The 21,081-nt window shown below is 40.1% G+C and overlaps 1 protein-coding gene across 1 annotated transcript in view; it reads left to right on the forward strand.

The window, feature by feature from the left end:
• FGGY (FGGY carbohydrate kinase domain containing) overlaps window positions 1-21,081 on the forward strand; it is a 212,410-nt gene that overhangs the window by 91,988 nt on the left and 99,341 nt on the right. The window contains exon 8 of the mRNA XM_089515273.1: window positions 5,767-5,870. Coding sequence (XP_089371399.1) covers window positions 5,767-5,870 — 104 coding nt within the window. The remainder of the gene's footprint in view (window positions 1-5,766; window positions 5,871-21,081) is intronic.

Genomic DNA, 21,081 nt, shown 5'->3' on the forward strand with positions numbered 1-21,081 from the left:
TGCTATACCAGGCCTATGACTACTAAAGGTCATCTTTGACCTTTTCCTTTCCACATGTTAATCCTGAAATTGGGTTCACTCTTTGCTGTTCTTCAATATTATATGATAATGTCATATACATAAGCCATTAATTTTAAATTAACTGTAAAATACATTAGCTTGGATATAAAGGCTGTTCTTACATATATTTCCAACACTACCACTGTCCATTTCACACTGGAAGGGATTCATCAGAAAACCAGATGAATACATACATGCTGAGATTGAAAACCATGCCTTTTTCCCCCCTGACATGACAAGTGTCATGAAACTGTTTGATCTGTGTACGGTTATTGGGTGTAATGGAATATTGCAGAGGATGAACCAGGCTGTTCCTGGTTTTGCTGATTCAGTTGGAACTCCCACTGACCACATGACCTGCTTCAAGGTGGACTTTTGGTCAGTCCATATCATGTGGCATTGAGCTGTGCCTCTCAGTTCTTATTTTTTGCCAATTACTTCCCTTGTCATACCTAGGTGTCTTCCCATTGGACACCCTGTGTGACTGGCCACACAGTTGTACAAGCGATATACCACCTATACAGTGCATTGGTGTGCCCAGTGACACATTGGCAAAGCATAATCTTGGAGACCCCCCCCCCCCAATACATGCTTCCTTCCCTAACTTCACCTCATGGTCCCCTGTTGGATTGGCCAGTCTGTGTATGTTTTTATTACAATAATTGCATTATTGGTGACCTCCTTTGTGTGTTGTAATTTCACTTCATGGGATGTGTGACAGCTTGATATTGTCAGTGGTGCATCTGTCCACTCATGTATCTGTATGCTTATGCAAAAGGCGGGGGGGGGGGGTAGTATGGCAAGCAGCAGCACTATCAGCTGTCTCTCACCAGTCCCAGGGTGCATGCTCCAGATCACTTCTGTAAGCCACACAGGCTTCCCCACATTCCTGCACTCACGTCATTCTGTTTATATGCCAGGGGCATTATCTTGTTTCACTTTCTTGCCTCGGAACATGGATTCATCCCAGTTTCATCTTGTTTCAGCCTTGTGTGTCTTGTAAACAATTTAGGTTTGAAATGGGGAGAAACTGCTTTTTTGTGTCTGTGTGGACAACCCCTGAGAGCTTTATCTTCAAGCCTTGGATTGACTCCAACCACCGAGGCGGGCCACTGGATTCTCCTCAGGAGGAAACAGTATAAATGGTTTATATTGGCTCTTTAGAGGACTGTATCTCCCTGTACAAGCCCCCAAGAATATTGAGGTCATCGAGAGAGGCCCTTCTCTCTGTCCCACTACCTCTCAGGTGTGTTTGGTGGGAACAAGAGAAAGGTCCTTTTCAGTGGTTGCTCCTAAGCTCTGGAACTCCCTCCCTAGGAAGGCCAGGATGTCTCCATCTCTGCTGTCCTTCTGGCAGCAGGTAAAGATGTTTTTATGCCGCCAGGCTTTTGCATGATGTGTGTGCTGTTTTCTTTTGTTTTTTGTTTTAAAGAGTTTTAAACTTTAAATTTTAATAATGTAATGTTTTTAATTGTTTTAATTGTTTAATTGTTTTTCATACTAGTCTTTTATATATAATAATAATAATAATATTTATTTGTTTCCCCACCTCTCCCAGTGGATCGAAGCAAGTTTTTTAGTCCACACAGACTAAAAAGCACAAAGTGTTTACATAAAAATTCAATTAAAAGCAGCTAAAAACAATAAAATATACAACATCATACAGTAACAATAGCATCAACAAACAAGGCAGGGGTCATACACAGACAGGGCATGTCATTCATATGAGGAGGGTATTCATATCAGGTGGGGTATGCTCGGCTAAAAAGTTTGGTTTTAACTGCTTTTCTAAATGTCTCTAATGAGGCTGCCAAGCGGATCTCCTCAGGGAGACTGTTCCAAAGTCTCAGAGCTGATGTTGAAAATGCTCTTTGCGAAGTAGCAACATACTTAGAGGTTGCTATCTCCAATAGGTTCTTACCCGATATTCTAAGAGTGCAGGGCGGATTATATAGGGAGATGCGGTCCCGTAAGTAACTTGGGCCCAAGCCATGTAGGGCTTTATAGGTAATAACCAACACCTTGTAATGTGCCTGGAAGCAGATAGGGAGCCAGTGAAGATCTTTTAAGATAGGTGTAATATGGTCAAACCTTGATGAACCTGTGACCAATCTGGCTGCCATATTTTGCACTAACTGAAGCTTCTGAACTTGGTACAAGGGTAGCCCCATGTAAAGCGCATTACAGAAATCTAGACGAGAGGTTACCAGAGTGTGTACCACCGTTTCAAGGTCCCTCGGTCTAGGTAGGCTCACAGTTGGCGTATCAACCGAAGTTGATAGCAAGCACTTCTGGCCATCACATCTACTTGAGATGTCAATTGCAGGGACGAGTCCAGAAGTACTCCTAAACTGCGAACTTTGTCCTTCAGGGGAAGTGTGACCCCGTCCAGGACAGGTTCACAAATTTCCTTCCTTAGGCCCGAGGAACCTATCACAAGTACTTCCGTTTTCTCTGGATTCAGTCTGAGTTTGTTTTCCCTCATCCAGCCCATCCAGTGTTTTAACTTGGACTGTTTTAGATTTGTAGTCTCTGTACTGGGAGGAAGGCGGGATATAAATAAACATAGTAAGAATAAGAAGATCAGTATGGTTGTATGTAATTCAAAATCCAAATATTTCTGTGGCATATGCAGCCTAGTTACATCATTACTTGTAAGGAACCTCACTGAGTTCAGTGAGTTATTCCAAAGATTGTCTGAATAGGCCTGCAACCTGAATTACTACAGACTGAGTCTCCCTTATTTGAAGTTCCCAGAAATATTTTGGATTTCAGATTTTTTTAATTTATTTTTTACTTTGTAATAACCTGTGTTTGCATATACTTACATAATGAGATACCTTGTAGATGGGATCAAAATCAAAACATCAGATTAATTTATGTTCATACACACACACACACACCTTATACACATAGTCTGAAGGTAACTTTATACAATATTTTAATAGTTGTGTGCATGAAACAAAACTGAATCATTAGAAGACAAAGGTGTCACTAGCTCAAGAAGAAAAAAAGTTTTGGTTTTTAGAGTATTTGGATTTCGAAACTCCAGATAAAAGAGATTCAGTCTGTACTAATTTTAGCTGGAGTTGTTTTTCAAGAGGGGTTAACACTGTGATTTCTGAATAGGACTCCTTGCAAAGAAGGAGAGAAAACTGTAACACACAAACTTTATTTTGTTTGTTGTCAGGTCTTCACGGTGGATGTACTTCAGAAAGAATGAAAGAAAGCTTATTCCAGGAGTGTTCATAAAAGGATCTCTGATACCCCTGAGATGATCTAAGCATTTTCTATATTCTAGTAGACAAGTATGAAGATTGAAGTAATAATATTTCCAATTATACAATATGTTTCAATCATTGAGAACAAAAGTCCAGCTTGCCCAGTATCCTGCTTCCCACATTAGACAACCCACACTGGGTAGCCACAAGCTTCCAGAAAATGCACTATGCATCATGAAATCAGCAGGCTACCCCTGCTGTGATGTTCACATAAATTAGTATTCAGCTGTTATTTAATATTCAGACTGCTTCTGATTCTGAAAATTCCAGGAAGTCATAATGATTGATAGCCACTGATCTGTCTATTTGCCATGAAGAAATTCCATGAGACCGTTAAGAGTCGTATTATCAACATTTTGATGGTCAGAATGAAGGTCATGGAATGTTAATTGTTACAACTATGAGATGCTTCTTCTTACATACGTGTATGTTATGTATGATTAATGTACACTTTGGCATATGACTCCTTAATAACATTGTGATTCATATGCTTTGCTTTATGTTGCTGTGATGTTTCTAGCTTGTGAAACAGTGGTCTGAATTATCTTGACTAGAGTAGAATAGTTAAATCAGTTGATTTTACCTTTGTGTTGACTCATCCCCTGTGCCGTCCCCACACTCATCAGGAAAAGATGGAATAGCATGGAGGGAGGGAGCGTGCACTACCCCAGGAAGCCCTGCTCCCCAACAGCCCTGTCCCCCCACCCACATTGGGTGACACCCGGTGGAGGGATGCAAGAGAGAAAGAGTGAGAGAGAGAGATTCTGGTTTAGGAAAATAATTATCTTTTGATGTTAAACACTGTAGCACTCTGTAACCCATTTAACTGAGGAATTTCTAAATAGTTCATCTTTTTTTTAAAAAAAATCTAAGATCATTCTTTGCTAAGAAAGAGATGGTCTGAAGAGCCACAAAAATAACCCAGAGACTGTGCTTTGCCTCCCCATAAGGTATGAGATTTATGGTCCATGGTGTTATATTTTGGTTTACCAGATATAATTTACCAATATTGGATACAAATTATGGCCGAAATCCTGCTGGTATGCTATACTGATATACAGTGGAGCCTTGCCTTACGCGGGGATCCGTTCAGAACACCCCCCCCCCCGAGTAAGGCAAATACTGCGTAAACTCAAGCCCTATTTAGTAGAATGGGGCTTGTGCTCACGGTTTTCGGGTGTGTGTGGTGTGCGTCCATGCCATTCCATGTATTGCAGTATGGCTTTATGTGGAAGCTGCGTATGGCACTCCCAAGTACGGAGCAGGTGTGCTGTACCTATGTTCATAAGGGTAATAAAGGGGTAATGGCCACAGGCTCTCCAGCCTTGATTGAGGTAAACCATTGGAAGAAAAGGCATCTTGGAAATGGCAGATTTTGGCGGGGTATGAGGCACCTCTCTTTGCTGCACCGGAGCTCCACAGCATACAAATTGTGCGGCGCTGCTGCGCAACAGAAAAGGAGCTCCAAAAAGCGTCTCCTTTTCGTGGCACTGCAAAGCACCAGAGACGGCATGGTTACGTCACAGCTGCGCAGCACCGTTTGGAGGCGGCGCAGCTGCGACGTCATCATTATGCGCACCATCTGTATGGTGCTGCGTAACGGCGGCATGTGCACGACGTGCTAGGGTTGTGGGGCATGTGCACGTGCTGCCCCGAGGCAACACTAGCACGTTGTGGGCACGCCACAAAGGGCCCATCTGTACAGGGCCTTAGTCTGCCCTCTCTTATCACTGTTGTACGGTTTTGCATGTCATAGATGAAATACAAAGGATTGTACTGCACAATTACTAGATTCTGGGCAGGAGGGGGAATGCTGATATGTATTTTGTCAAAAAACAAAACCACAACTGGCCATCATCACCCTACTCATTTTTTCCTCCCTACATGACCCATGAAACCAGAAATATGCATACACAGAAGAAAAATGGGCTGAGATGGAAAGATCCTACTGGATCAAACCGAAGGCTTATTTCAGTTTTGTTCCCATATTGATCAGCCAACTGCCTACAGAAAATGGAAAGGATAAGTGAAATCCATAGAAGCCCTTCATTTTCTGTGTCAATTCCAGAAATGCACCCTGTATGCATATGCCAATTAGAGCCACCTCTCAATATTGTTGTAATCTAACTCCTTCATCGTCAGCTGTGTTGACTAGGTCTTCTGGGGCTTCCACTCTAATAACATATGTAGGTCATGCCTACTTTATAGTTATTTCTGAGGACTGTTGCTATCATACTTAGGAATACCCTTTCTCTTGGCCATGAAACCTGATTAGTATTGCTTGTTTCCATCTCCCTCTTCCATCTGTTTGGTGAGGAATGTATGTGAGAAGAAGAGAAACTGGCAACCTTCACAATGTTAGAACATAAAAGAATTCTGCTTTGCTTTAAAAACGGGTTTTCTTTGTTTTATATCTTTATACCAGGAATGATTGGCGCTAATGTGAAAGGACATAACTTACCTTGTGAAAACCAGCCAATTACATCCCGAATTGCTTTGATATGTGGGACATCTTCATGCCACATGGCAGTAAGTTACAAGCAGAATTTTCATGCAAATCATACAAATTGGGTTGGTTGTGCGTTCTTGTTGGGATTTTTTAAAAGCTAACCTTTTTACACCTCTTTTAATTTCCTTGCCTTTAACTTTTGTGTCTCCTGTATCATGTGGTAACTCTTAGCATTATCTTCAGAAACTCGTTATATACTACATGGATTTGCTATCAAGAAGCATTTTTATAGTAAAAATCAATACTGGGGGAAAGGCACAAAATGTAAAAGGAAAGTCAGAAATTACTCTACAGTGATTTTGACTGGGCATTATGTAATTGGAGCCTGAGACTCTGGCTTTGAGTGACCCCTGAGGAGCATGTCACTAGTGTATAACAGAGTACTTGGTGTCTTTAGCAAAGTCCTTCAGACCTTCATTTCTCCCACCTTCTCACTCAATCAATATAAATCCATCTTACTCTGAGAGGTCTAATGATCTATAGAATTATGAGCTGCATTGAGACTCCAAAAGAGCCAAGATAAGCAATTTTTGCTTCAATAATTTTTCTCACTGAATTAAGGGAAAAGCTTTTTCCTGGGATTGCAATTAAACTTTAGTGTCTCTCTTTTTAAAATTAATACCTCTTTAAAAATATATAAGCCTGAAAGCATTCCATTTTCATGACTACTTTTTTTCAGTATTTTTTTTTCATTTCAAACCTGTGAAATTGCTTACGTAGACTGAATTATGTTAGAGTTAAGCAAATAAGTAGATAAGCAAAATTAAGAACTTGTGCAGCAGGAGGGTTGATTTTTGTTTTTACAAATGACAGTGTATACTTTTTTCCATATGTTGTTTGCACACAAAGGTGATGTCTGTGTTGAACAACAGTCTTCTTTTTTCTTTTCTTTTCTTTTTGCAATGGATTTCAGATGTTGAAAAGAGACACCTGTCAAATGTTATCCCTAGTATATATTTAGGCTTTGCCCTTTGCTCTGTTAATGTGTGTGTATACATAAAACAACAACAACAAATGAATAACACAGTGATGTAGTCATGTGTGGTTTACAAAAACAGTGTAGTGCCTTAGCTTTTATTTATTCAGCAAAGCATTTTAAGTCAGCTATGTAGACGTATGTGTTCCAGCACAAACTCAATTGCCTAACTTCATGAGAAACTGAACCTAGATATTGCCATTTTTGCCGATCCCAATATGTTCTATAAAGTTGTGTGGTGATGGACAAGTTCTCTTAGGCTTACACTGCATTCACGTTGCAGAAATAATCCAGTTTGACACCACATTAACAGCTATTACTAGCCCTATTGAATTCTAGGAATTGTAATTTGTGGTTGCACCAGAACACTCTGACAGAGAAGGCTAAAAGTCTCACAAAACTGCAGTTCCAAAATTCCACAGCATTGAGCCATGGCAGTTAAAATGATGTCAAACTGGATTATTTCTGCAGTGTGGATGCAGCCCTAGTCGGGAATGTTCCCATAAATTGGACTCAATCTGTTGCATGTATCCAATAAATTGGACAGTCTGTTGCCTATACTGTAGTCAGTAAGTTGGACTCAGTCTGCTCTTTATATACCTTCCCTGTATCCAACCTTCTCAGTTGTCTGTTTCCAGAACTTCCCAGGTCCATGATGAGATGGAGCGGAGGGGAGACCTGAAAGCCATGGAGGCCTCAGACTCCTAGTTTGGCTGCTCCCATAATCACAGTTGTAAAGGCATGTTGCTGGAAGGAAATATAGGAAATGTTGACCTTGCTCTGATTTTAGTTATGATCTCCAGATGGGAGGAAACAATGTCTGAAGTACAATTAACATTTGTCTTTGTACATACACATTCTGTTTTCATGACTAACTGCAAATACATAAAGTGTAAAGGCACCAGTCCTCCAGTTTTTCAAACAAGGAAGAGGAGCCTGTGTTATGGGTTTATAACATGAGAAATGCTATATAGGAACAGGCTGATTTTAGACAAGCTACTTAGGCAAGCACTCTGTGACACCCCCTCCCCCCCCAAAAAAAATCCAAGTGTTACATGATTGTTGTATGGATTATAGAATAAACTGAGGATAAGCAAAGTGACTTGCACACACTGCAGAGTGCTATACAAATGATGATGGAAAATAAGAATAAGATGATGACAGTGGTGATGATACTGATGCTAAATTTTGACTTCTATCAGGCATTAGAATCAACAGAAGAATGAAGTTCCAGGCACAAATAATGATGATGATGGCAGAAATGTTCCTAATGGTTAGAACTTGACTTAGGAGTTGACACAGTCTATAAACTAAGAGAAAACTGAGGGTGTAATAATGTGTGTATGCACATCTGGGAATAAGGCCACTGACACTTCTAAGTGAACATGCATATAAGATTGTATTGTAAATCTGTCTCAGTTTCAAAATGTGACTACTTTTTTTTCTTTTGCCATATTTTGTTGTCAAAGGCAATGCAATTTCCCATCAGCAGACAACTAACAAATCCAAAGCTGTATGGAATGCATATATGAAACGTTGGGTTGAAGCAGGCTTTTATCTGTACCTGTTTATACTGTGCCGATGACACAGGGCAATTGTGTGTGCCTTTTTAATGAGATGTATATGCAGCTGCAGTTGGGTAAAATTAACTGTACCTTTTTTTAATTAGGGCTGTAAAATTTAAGTTTATTATCCTCTATATTTTTGTTAGAATTTTCTCTCTCTCTCTCATTTTCTCTGCATATATTTCTCCTTTTCTTTGTACCAAGGGACCCTGAGGGCAATACAGATGAATCATCAGGTTTAATTTAATGCAGTGGGAGAGAGACCTGTGTGGTCAGGCTGGCATAAAGTGTGCCTTTGATCTGCTTCAGGTGCACTGGGCCCTGGTGAGCCAGCAACAATAATATCTTTGTGACATGATCAGAGTAGAGAGTGAAACAAGGGTGGGGTGGCAGGAGGGGGAGAATGGCCCATATGAAAACTCAAGGCTTTCCTTTGTTGTGGTTCTGGCAAAGGAAAAAGTCAACTATCAGGAGAAATTCAGTGAACATGAAGCGGGGTGAAAGTGCAATGGTTGAGTAGTGGGTTACTTTCAATGCCTCTTAACAAGAAGGCATTCAAAATAATTTGCCTGGTTACTTTATTTTCTTGCAAGCGAGGGTGAAAGGTGGAATGGAGGAGGAGAAAAGAAGTGCCTTGATCAGTTTAGACATTTTGTGAGTCAGATGAGTAGGCTTTCACAAAGGGTTTGTGCTTGAAAAATGGTAAAATCCTCTATACCTTTTTAAAATGATAGTATTTCGCCCTCTTTGCAAGGATGATTAAAAAAAAAACATTTATTGGTCATACTTTGGGTATTTCAAGTGGGTTGAAAAGTCAAAATGTAAACAGTACATTTGGGGATCGTGTTTGGGGGAAAAGGAGGAGGAGATTGTTCTGCAGTTTGGGGAGCCAGAAAAATGTTGGACTAAAGCCAAGGCATTGTCAGGGAAGAATGGAAAAAGACAATATCTGTAGTTAAAAAGAAAGAGAAGCCTCAGTGGATGACAGATGAAACTCTTCAAGCAGTTAAGGTCAGACAAGAAGCAAAAGTAAAAGGTGACAGAAATAGGCTCAGAACTCTAAATGCAAGTGTTCAGTGACTTGTGGACAGGGACAAAGCAACTACTGTAATAACAAATGCAGAAAAACAGAAGGTGACAACAAAAATGGAAAAACACGACACCTATTCCACAAGATCTGAAAAATCAAAGGGAATTTTAAACCAAGAATGGAGATGTTGTATGACCAGCAGGGGAACACATAACACAAGCAAGTAGAAATAAAAATATGATGGAAATAATATAAGGAAGAACTATATAAAAGAGCTGAAGGTGTGACATATTCATTCAAGAAAGAACCATTTGAAAATATACCTACAATTTTAGAAAGTGGCATAGAAGCTGATTCAGAGTATTTAGGAGAACTAAATTACCAGGAACAGAGGGCATACCATTTTACATTTGCCTTCCTGTGAGGCTGAGAGAATGTGACTTGATGAAGGTCACCCAGGGGTTTTCCATGGCCAAGTAGGTATTTAAACCCTGGTTTCTGAAGTTGTGGTCCAATATTTAAACCCACTACCCTATGCTGACTCCCAATAATTGGGTATTGCTAGCTGCCAATTTGAAAAAGAAAGAAGATGGAACGTAGAGAAAATTAGTGTGGCATGGATGGATTTAAGATATTATTAGTTTCTAGCACATTCTTACTAGACTTCAATTTATTATGATTTTTTTAAAAAAAATCTTTAAACACACTGGCTGTGTGTTCAGACATCATAATAACCAAGCCAATACAGATTTTTTTTTTTAAAAAAAGAGATTATATAGAGGTTTTTTTAATTAGAGGTAATCATACAACAAGATTAGTAACTTATACCACAGATAATAGCATTATATATTTCCACAGAATGTTGGATTATTGGCATCAATCCTGCTTTGTTCCTTGTGTTGGCTGAAGAAATTGTTAGCTAATCAGAGAAGGAAAAGTTAGCAAAAAAACTACTACTACTTTCCCTTTATACTAAAAAGCTAAAACAACAACAACAAAACAACAATGCACTTACTGTAATTAGATTTATCTTGATATTGCTTTTAATTTGATATGCACATTTTTACTGCATTACCATATTGCTTATATTGCCACAAGGAAGGAAGGAAATCCCATTCATAATTATATTGTCATCTCCATCCCATCCTGTTTTGAGCTTAGGAGAAAAGGAACCAGCTATGTGATTGTTGGAGAATCCCATTTCTTACCCATCCACTTGTCGAATGTGTGTGACTGAACTTACAAAGCAATAGACCCACACTGGAAGGATACAGGAAAACAAAAACAGCTATAAATGTAAAATAAAATATACAGTCATCCTTCCTTCACCAGCAGAATACCACAATAAGTATCACAAATTTTCATTCATGATTGACCAGTATTATTTTTCAGAAACAATAGATACCTAGGAAATATTTTGGAGAAAAAGACAGTTCAACAGCTCAGTGTCTTCTGCTTCTTGTGGGAGAAGGCACCACTCTGCTGCTGTTGGAATCCACTGTCTCGTTCTTCCAGTGGCATTCATTCATGATTTCAGTCCATGCGTGGCTAACTCACCAATACAGAGGGCTGACTACTCTCCAAAAGAATGAAATAATTCTAAGACAAAACTGAGAAAGACACTTCACGTTTGCAATACATCTTGAAGACTCTAACACTCTTTTTATTATATAAAAACCAAAAGCAACCTGGGGTAGAATCATAGAATCATAGAATTCTAGAGTTGGAAGAGACCGCAAGGGCCATCCAGTCCAACCCCCTGCCATGCAGGAAATCCAAATCAAAGCATCCCCAACAGATGGCCATCTAGCCTCTGCTTAAAGACCTCCAAGGAAGGAGACTCCACTACACTCTGAGGGAGTGTGTTCCACTGTCAAACAGCCCTTACTGTCAGGAAGTTCTTCCTAATGTTGAGGTGGAATCTCTTTTCCTGTAGCTTGCATCCATTGTTCTGGGTCCTGTTCTCTGGAGCAGCAAAAAACAAGCTTGCTCCCTCCTCAATATGACATCTTTTCAAATATTTAAACAGGGCTATCATATCACCTCTTAACCTTCTCTTCTCCAGGCTAAACATCCCCAGCTCCCTCAGTCGTTCCTCATAGGGCATGGTTTCCAGACCTTTCACCGTTTTAGTTGCCCTCTTTTGGACACGCTCCAGTTTCTCAACATCCTTTTTAAATTGTGGTGCCCAGAACTGGACACAGTATTCCAGGTGGAGCCTGACCAAAGCAGAATACAGTGACACGATTACTTCTCTTGATCTAGACACTATACTTTTATTGATGCAGCCTAAAAGGGTAGGCTGTAAGAGTAAGGTGTTCCTTAAAATGTTCTACGTTGGCTGAAGAGCTTGCCTGTGCACATATGGCTATTCATGTGGGGTGGTGTTAAGAGTTCCACTTCACCAGTTGATCTTTCCTCTCTCTGGTTATATAAGGAAGTTGTTTCATACCAGTACTAAGGTATCATATTATTCAGCTCAAAAGTGAATGGTGGTGACCCCTCAACTTCTTGTATGATATCTGAACCATCCTAGGGAATGGATATCTTGGTGCTCTAAGTTCAAGAAGGGGAGACAGAACTAATAAATAAAGAGTAGGGATCATCATCATCATCACCACATCTGTTGACATATGGGCTAGGTACATAGAAAGCATACGTCTGCCTTTCATTTGTCCTTTTCTTTTACACCTACTGGAGTGTGATTAATGACTGTGCAATCAATGCAGCGTTTAGTATCTGTTTGTGATAGTTAGTACAGTAAGCATTGGAACCCCCATGATTCATGTTCCTGACCAATATTGTGCTCTCCTGGGGCAGAAAGTAGGGCTTGGGAGAGCTTGTTCACGTGCTCCCGAACCCTATTATATGTCGCGGGCACCATCTTGGCACTCTGCCGTTTACATGGCACGTGCAATGATGACATGGCTCATGCACCGCATCCAAATGGCGCAACACACGAGGGACATCACAACGCCGCTCTTATGAGGTGCACTTATGGCACCTCAGCAGCGGCGCACAGAGGAGTGGATCGTTACCACGCTGTGCAGTTGCCACAGCAATGATCTAGGGGAGAAAGGGGCTTCCTCTGTCCGCCCCTTTCTCCCAATCTGTATAGGCCCTTATTTCTTCCAATTGCATACAAACCTTTTTGAAGAAACTTAAGAGTACTCCCAACAGTTTATGTGTGTATTGTTACATCTGTACTAAAATAAGCATTTTAATTGTAATGGCATACTTATAACAATTCTGTGAATAAATCTTGAGCTTCATATCTTCCTTCCTCCCCCCTTTTTTTCTTTGCTTTTTTGCTCATTTGCTTCCTTCTTTCTTGTAAACCCATTTTTAAAGTGTGTGTTTACCATGTTTACACTGACATAGACAGTAATGGCTAATTATTAAATTATACAATTTGTGATTACACTCCACTCAGCTTCTGAATTAGATTTGGATTTTCAGCAGAGAATGTCTGCTGTTTGGTTTGAATAACCTGCAGGAACTTTATTTATCTGTTGTAAGGTTTTTATCTTCTGGGATGCCAGAGTGAACTCTTGAAAACATCAACAGGATACAAAAACTGCAGGATCACTTGGGAGAATCTGTAGTTATAAATATCCTGAAAGGTTCCCAGTTTAGTTCAAAAGAATGTCCTTTGCCTAGTTTTGTTTGCTTGATTGCTTGTTTAAAGAGAAACTTTGGACAGATTTGCATATTCTGGCTTGGTCTTCTGCTTCTCCCAGCGCTACAAAAGATGGAGCTGTTTTTGCTCTGAAATTGTCCACCCAAGCTGCCAGCTTTGTTTACACAAATAGAGTCTGGAGCACGTTTCCAGCCCCAGTGCTTGCACAGTACGTGTTCTTTGCAGAACATCCTGGGGTGGAGACCGCAGAGGCATGCTGGCTCAAAGTGTTCCTGCAGGCTGATCTCTGTAATCTCAGTGGGAGCCAGACCAGCAAGTGGTTTCAGTATATGTTGGCTGCAATTTGAGGGCAGAACATGCCACATAGTTAAAGCATCAGATTCCTTCAATCATTAGTGCAAAGGAATCCTTGACTATGTTGGGAAAATGCCTGCAAAGACAGGGAAACCCAGCACTCTATGCTGCTGGTTTGGGTGTGCTGTGTTCAATCTTTTTACAGAGCACCACTAGGGAAAGTGCTTTCTGCAAGAACACCCAAAAGCAGCATTCTGGATTGTCAGCCTTTGACTCTAGTCAAATGGGTCTTCCATTTTAGGTTAGGGAAATGAAACGTGCCATTTCCAAGGAAATAGAGCCGAATGCCCTGGGCAATGGACTTCTCAGCCAGCTGGCCCTAACCCAGCCATTCCCAAAGCAATTTGTCCCTCTCCAGATCACTGGAGAGGGAGGTGGGAGAGGGGTGAGCAGGGTGTTGAAGAGAAATGAAAAGGCAAAACAAAAACACCAGCTGAAGACTTGAAAAGAACAATGAAGCCTGCAACAATCCAAAATCCCCATCTTCCTACATCTTTTCATCCTGTTACCTTAAAATATGTTTACCAGCATTCACAATAGACTTTCAGATGTGAGAAGTATCTGTAGTTAATTCAAACTACTGACTAACTGTTAAAATTGCTCAGTAAAGTGGATGTGAATCTGGAGATTCCCAACACACAGTGTTTACAGAGGCACATTATTGTTAGTATGTTGCAATATAGAGATGTGAAATGCTTCTAAACCTTTCCAGTGGCACAGCTTCTCTCCCATTAAAAGATGGCAGGGAGAAGAGTAGATTTTATTTACAAAAATAAAAAAGGAAAAAAAGATAAAAACTGAATAAGAATATACATCGTGCAGGTGGACAGATGTGATTGCAGAGACATGGGGAATTCAAACTCTAATTTTAGGTTCTCTGCAAAATCACCTTCTTATTCTTAGGGTTGTTTCACCCTGCCCAGTCATAATGCTATGATTCCACTTTAACTGTCATGGTAGCGGCCTATAGAATCCTGAGATTTGTAGTTTATGGAGGAGTATTTAGAAATCTCAACCAAAGGCCTGTAGTGCCTCACTCAACTACAAGCCCCAGGGTTCTGTTGGATTTTACCATGGCAGTTAATGCTGTAATTGTTTAATGTGAAAGTACTCCAGGTTTACTTTTTGCCTTGTAGGAATATGAGTGGTAAATGGTATTATGGATGTAGCTTCCATTGTATATATATGTGTGTGTGTGTGTTAATACACACACACACACACATAATAAGCACTGATTGGCATCTCTGTGTGCAAACAGGATGCATATAAAGAGATGTTAACCCTGTTTTGCATACACAAAGAAGGAAATAACAGAGAAACAATCTTTAAATTCAACAGATTACAGCACTAGTCTTGTACAAAGTACTTCCTTAATTGTACCATTTCACCTCACAGAGTACTTTTAGAAAAGGTTTTATTATGCAATCACCTTGAGCAAGTCAACACTTACCGTAAAACCCATGTAGGTCCCAGATTTTCCAGATTTGCAGTGACCCTGGGCTTGTCTATACTATTACAATGGACATCAAGGCAAATTTGGCCTAAGCGGCTGGACTTTCCCCAGTTTCAAAGCATCTTGTTATAAAATGATGGCCCACAAGTGAATTTCCCCCAAGTCATTTTTTGTGACATATCAATGGTCATTCCACTTTATTATTTTTCCCTGTCCTTCAAAATGCAAAAAAAATATGTATTTCTGCCCTGGTCCAGGACACTCATCTGAATCTTTTCTTACCATGGGAGGACTAGCATTCAGCTATCACTAAAGCTAAGCCAAGCAGTTAATCAGAAGTGTTCAAGTACAGGTATAAATCTTTACTAAGCAGATATACTAATAACCAATTATGTGCACAAATGCAGCACTTTTTAAAAATGGTGAATGAGCTACTCAAACTTTCTGTCTCTTGAGAAGTGCAACTATCTAGTGGGAATGATCCTGTGACTGCCATACACTGGAGATTATCATACAGAGGAAGCAAGCTTTCATCTCCCATCATTAAATCATGTTACTTGCATGATCGGGGGGGAAGATGATCACACCCCCATGTGTTTATCCTGTTCTTCTACTGTTCATAAACAGTAATGGATGCACGTCATTTGGTATTATCACAAACTCCCATTAATTTAATTAATTAATTAATTTGTTTTATTTATATACCGCTATTCCAAAGATCAAAGCGGTGAACAGCAAGTAAGCTAATTAGCAAGTAAGCTAATACCAAATGATGGGTCCATTACTGTTTACAGATGGGAAAAGAAAGGGATAAGTGCACAGGGCTGTGATAATCTTCCCCCTGATCATGTGAGTAACATGGTTTAATGACAGGAGAAAGATACTTGCCTCCTCCGTGTGATAATCTCCACTGTCTGTCCCACCCCAACCACCATACATTCCTTCCTCTGCCACAGATGCAAATATGCTGGTCACATATCTGCTCATCCAAAGGAAAATCTAGAGAAAATTGACATTATTTTTTCTGCAGATTAAAGCCTTTAGATACCCAAAAACCCCATACCCACTGCAAATTGGCCACTGTTCATGTGTCCACGTTGCCACCAATTCAAAGAGAGTGAGGGTTTTCATTTAAAATAGTGTAGCCAACCCATTTGGCTTGTTCAGAAGATTTTATGCTGATGTCTTTTATTATAACTCTGCTGTGATCCCCCACTCTTTTTTGTCTTTTTTAAAATTGACTCAGAAAGAAAAGAAATAGAAACCCAAGAACCAAAAGACAGAACAATTGCATATCTTTTCATTGGCAGTGCTGGGATTCATCCCCCTGAAAATACTGTTTGTAGCATCCATGTCACACTAGTTACTTTCTCGCCAGTGAAGATGTTTTCAAGTCAAGGATTTACCTCTTTGAGTGATCAAAGCTAATTTTGCCACCACATACCTTTTTCATATGCACCTGGCTTTAAGACACTACAATAGCCAACTGGTCTATATAAACACCTATGAGCTATTTCTGATCACCATGTGGCTTTGCAGAGTGGGGCAGCCTAATCCACGGAGGTTAAAGGAGCTAACAAGCACTGATCCCTAGGGGTTCCAGCAACTAAAGGGTTCATTTTTAAAAACAATGGGGGAAGAGTGAAGGTAACAGGCTGAAAATCTGCCAAGAGTCCAGACTTTGCTTCCATGTGAAGCTTCTGTGGATGGGTTGTTGCAGAGGCTGTCAGCTCATATATTGTTTTTTTTTTATAAAAGTCTAAATTGTAATCATGACTTGGTTTGGGACTTTTTAAAATGAAAACTTGGATTGTCAAAATGCAATATAATTTGTTCACGACACTACGGGACTGAATGTTTCAGATTGTGTTCTCCAGTTTGCTAGGAATCACTATATTCTGGGAGATCAAGAATCACTGGCCTAAATCCTATTGTTTTTTCCAGAGTACAGTAGATCCACTCAGTTAATGGGATTTACTTATATATTGACTCAGCATTCAGCAGTTGCTTCAGTGGGTCTACTCTATTTGGATTAACAATCAAGATTGCAGCCAGTGAGGTACAAAGCACACTGCAGAAATAATAGCAATAGGAAGTATATTTCAATACTGCTTATAAGTGCACTTAAGTACTCCCTAAGCGGTTTACAATGTGTAAGCTAATTGCCCGCAACAAGGTGAGTACTCATTTTAGCGACCTCAGAAAGATGCCAGGCTGAGTCAACCCTGGAGCCCCTGGCTGAGATTGGATACACAATTTTGTGGCTTGTGAATGAGTGGTTGCAGTGCTAGCATTTAACCACTGCTCTACCAGGTAGCATAGAGCTGGAGAGGTATGTTTGACATTGCTTGGCATCATGTTAGAGTCTTTTGGGGATAGGGGGGGAGATGGGGATGTATACTTTCTCTTGTTCATCTGCTAGGAGGAAAACAACAACAACGTGGAGTGGAATGGTTTAATTTCATTTATTTTAATAGATCTAAACTTGTTACAATACCACTGCACTTAGCCCATGGTCCCAAGACTTGGATCCAAAACACACTGCAGAAATAATCCAGTTTGAGATGATTTTAGCAGCCTTGGCTCAGTGCTAGGGAATCCAGGAAAATGGAGTTTATTGTGACATCAGAGCTCTCTGACAGAGAAGGCTGAATGTCTCAGAGAACTACAAATCCCAAAATCCCCTAGCATTGAGCCAGTGCGGTTAAAGCAGTCTCGAACTGGATTATTTCTGCAGTGTGTCTTCGACCCTAGTCTAATTATTTGGGATCATGGGCTAAGTGCAGTGGTATCCCAGCTAATCTAGACCCATTGAAATAAATGGAATTAAACCACTTGACTCCACCTTGTTGTTTTTTCCCTCTAGCAGATGAACAATATCCCCACCCCTGAAAAAAGACTCTAACTTGATGCCAAGCAGTGCCATAGATCTCCAGCTGTGTGCTTCCATTTTACCTTTATGAAGAGCCTGACATGGGCAGTAACTTCAAGGCAACTTGAGGGCCCCTGCCCTGCACCTGTCTTGGTAGCGAGGAAAGGAGGGAGGGGATTCTCTCTGGTGGCCCAGAAAGTGAGTGAATGAAGAAGTGATCACCAATCTGACTCTGGTGGCAAAGAGGCCCTGGAGGAGAGGGGGATCCCTGGAGTAAGAAGAGGAGACAGCAGCCCCCCCCCCAGAAGTTTCTGGAGCTGCCCAGCAGTGCTGGCAGCTTCTTCTATGGAGGAGCACCATGGAGCTGAGGGCCAGAAGGAGGGTGGTGGGGGACCCTGTCAGGCCTTTTCCTGCAACTGGGTTCTGGCAGGAGGCCACCAACTCTTTCACTCCTGGAGTGCCTCTTGGAAACCTGGTGCAGGGTGGGAGGAAGGCGTAAAGGGAGCCTTTCGCCACTCTACTTAGAGAGAGGGATGGATAAATGTTAAGGTACTGCTCTGAATAGACTGACAAAAGGCATTTGGAATGCCTGGGCAGGAAAATGGTGGTGGTGGTGGTGATCAGGGACAGCTGGCCCCCTGAGGGGGCACTGCTGCTTTTGCCTCTCTGCAGAAGGATCCAAGGAGCCCTGTGATAGGTTTTACTTTTGACTTATCCACAGATTGTATCAAGATCCGTGATTTTGGCCCCAAAACCTGTCCTTGAGTTGTACATGTGGTCAACTTCATATGTGCTAGTTTATGGAAACCAAGCATAATTTTGACACTCTACATACACAAGACTTTCTAACATGGTGTTTTCTCTTGGTGCTATAGTTGACTGTGCAAAATATACTATTACAGTCATATTTCCCATATTTGTTAGTGTGGATTTTCCATCATAGCTTCTTTTGAAGAAATTGTTTATGAAAACAGAATAATTGCTGAGTGCCTTTAAGTAGTCCCTGAGAGTTTGATCAAGTTCACAATACTCTGGTGCTCTGTTGTTGTTGTTGTTGTTGTTGTTGTTGTTGTTGTTATAGTAAGCTAGTTTTTAGATGATGCAGTGTCAGAACCTGTGAAATTAGCTGCTTTGGAAATTATTCTAATTCTTTCCATAAATAGAAAACTGCAGAGAGGCCTCTGTGTCAATCTAGCAGGAGTCAAGATGGGGACAAGGCACAATGTGTTGGTGTCCAATGGACATTCCAGGCATATTGGAACTTGTTGTAGCCTTATATGACTTTAAGTTATTGACAAATGTGATATGCTGTGTATTCTCCTTCTTCTAAAAAGAATTTCTTCAGGGTTACAGCAAACACTTTCTTCCCAGCAGAGCATTCTACTATCTCTCATCCCATTTTGCTTTTATCCTCTGTCACTTAACATTTGCAGTGTATAGATTCTGTTTAGCCCTCATTAGGCTGTTTTTCATTTGGAGGGTAGGGGGAAAAGTGCCCTCTGATTTTTTTATTTTTTATTTTTAACAGTAAAACATGAACAGCACTTTCAAATATTTACTGTGAACATCCCCATTTGTCTCTTAGGCTGCACCTGCCCTGCAGAAATAATGTAGTTTGTCACTGCTTTAACTGCCATGGCTCAATGCTATGGAATCCTGGGATTTGTAGTTTCTTGTAGCAGCAGATTTATCTTAACAGAATAGGTTAAATGTCTCAAAACTACAGTTCCCAGGATTCCTTAGCATTGAGCCATGTCAGTTAAAGCAGTGCCAGAGTACATTATTTCTGCAGTGCAGATGCAGCCTTCCTGTCCCTATTTGGGCTCTAATCCTGGCAGCATTCAACATCTACTGTTAGAAGAAAGGAGAAGAGTGTGCAGGGAGGTTTTTATTTGCAGGAGCTTAGAGACAGTTGCAGGAACACTTCTGGAAAATTTACACCGCCATGATTTTGCTAAGAGGACTGCATTTGTCATGTGATAAGTGTGTTATCTGAATCTTCCATTATGTGTTAGCAGTGTCCATTACAATAATTACAGCCACTGGGCTTTTACTACAGTTTGACATGTCACTGGTTTATCTGACTGTGCCCTCACTTTAGACGTTAAGGTCAATATGTAATGTGAGGTAATTTAGCAGAGTGCAAATGAAGGCTATTAAAATTATGCCTGGTAAAATCACCAAAACATGTTTTGTCTTAATAGTAGCATAGATATAGCTATTTCTTAAGAAATTTCCCATTGAAAAATTAGTTTTCAGTTCAGCTCAGCAATTAATAATCTGCCTACCTAATTACCTTTTAAACTGATAAACCATGAACAACCACATGAAAGACTACCAATGGAAGTCTTTAATTCTTACAAGCAATAACAGAAAAATTCAGGGCTTTTCTCCTTGATGGGTGAGAATACAAGAGTTTGAGGAAAATTTTGATGACTTTTTGCATTTGGAAAACTTTTAGAAACATACATTTGTGCAAAAATGTGTTTTGTGCAAAAAAAATTCTGTACAAAATGTGCCGAGGGAGGAGTCTTGAAATTCAGACTCTTGTGACTCTTTGGTATTGGGTGTCAAAAGCACCCTTTCTTTTAGAGGATGAAAAATTTTAATAACCTAAAGAAAGCACACTAAGGAGTTTACCACACAAAGAAGATCGTGAGTTTATCCCATTAATATCCTGGGAAAATCGCGTGTAATGATTTCACACGACATCGCACAAAACCTGACAGTAAAGTGATGACAAAGAAGCATTAATATGCATCTTTTTAATTTTGGGATTTCAGCGACAATGCATTTCCAATATCACTTTATTTGTGCAATTGCATGTGATAATCATTCGTGCAATTACTTGCCATTTCCGCTTCATTTGCGGGATGCTTTAAATGCACTTTAATCTCTCTTTAATGTCAAAATCAGCCCCAGTGTGATAAACTCCTAAAACAGAAATAGGAAGAAAATAGAAGCTAGAAGCTCTTAAATATATTGTCAGGGTTTTTTTCATTTCAGAAAGCTAATTTTTGTTCTGATGTGTGAAACACTTCTGAAACATAAGAAGTATATGGTTATCTGCTTCTTGAAAACTACAGGAAATAGTTTTTCAAGTCTTCTTGAAACTAGACTACTGTTAAATTACTGTATGTACATTGGGCTGTTTTGGAGGAAGCCCAAGGAGTAGCATAGTGACTCCTAGTATAGTCACACACACATTCTGATAATACAGACCTATAAGGCACTTAACACACAAAAATGAAAATGTGCACAATAATTGCATTAGAGATGAACAATATTACTGCATACCTTGTACCAGGGAATCAATTTGTTCATAAATAATAAATAATAAA

This window comes from Sceloporus occidentalis, unplaced genomic scaffold, assembly GCF_023333645.1.
Source record: "Sceloporus occidentalis isolate IW3139 unplaced genomic scaffold, rSceOcc1.0.p SCAF_3, whole genome shotgun sequence".
In the NCBI taxonomy this organism is placed as follows: Eukaryota; Metazoa; Chordata; class Lepidosauria; order Squamata; family Phrynosomatidae; genus Sceloporus; species Sceloporus occidentalis.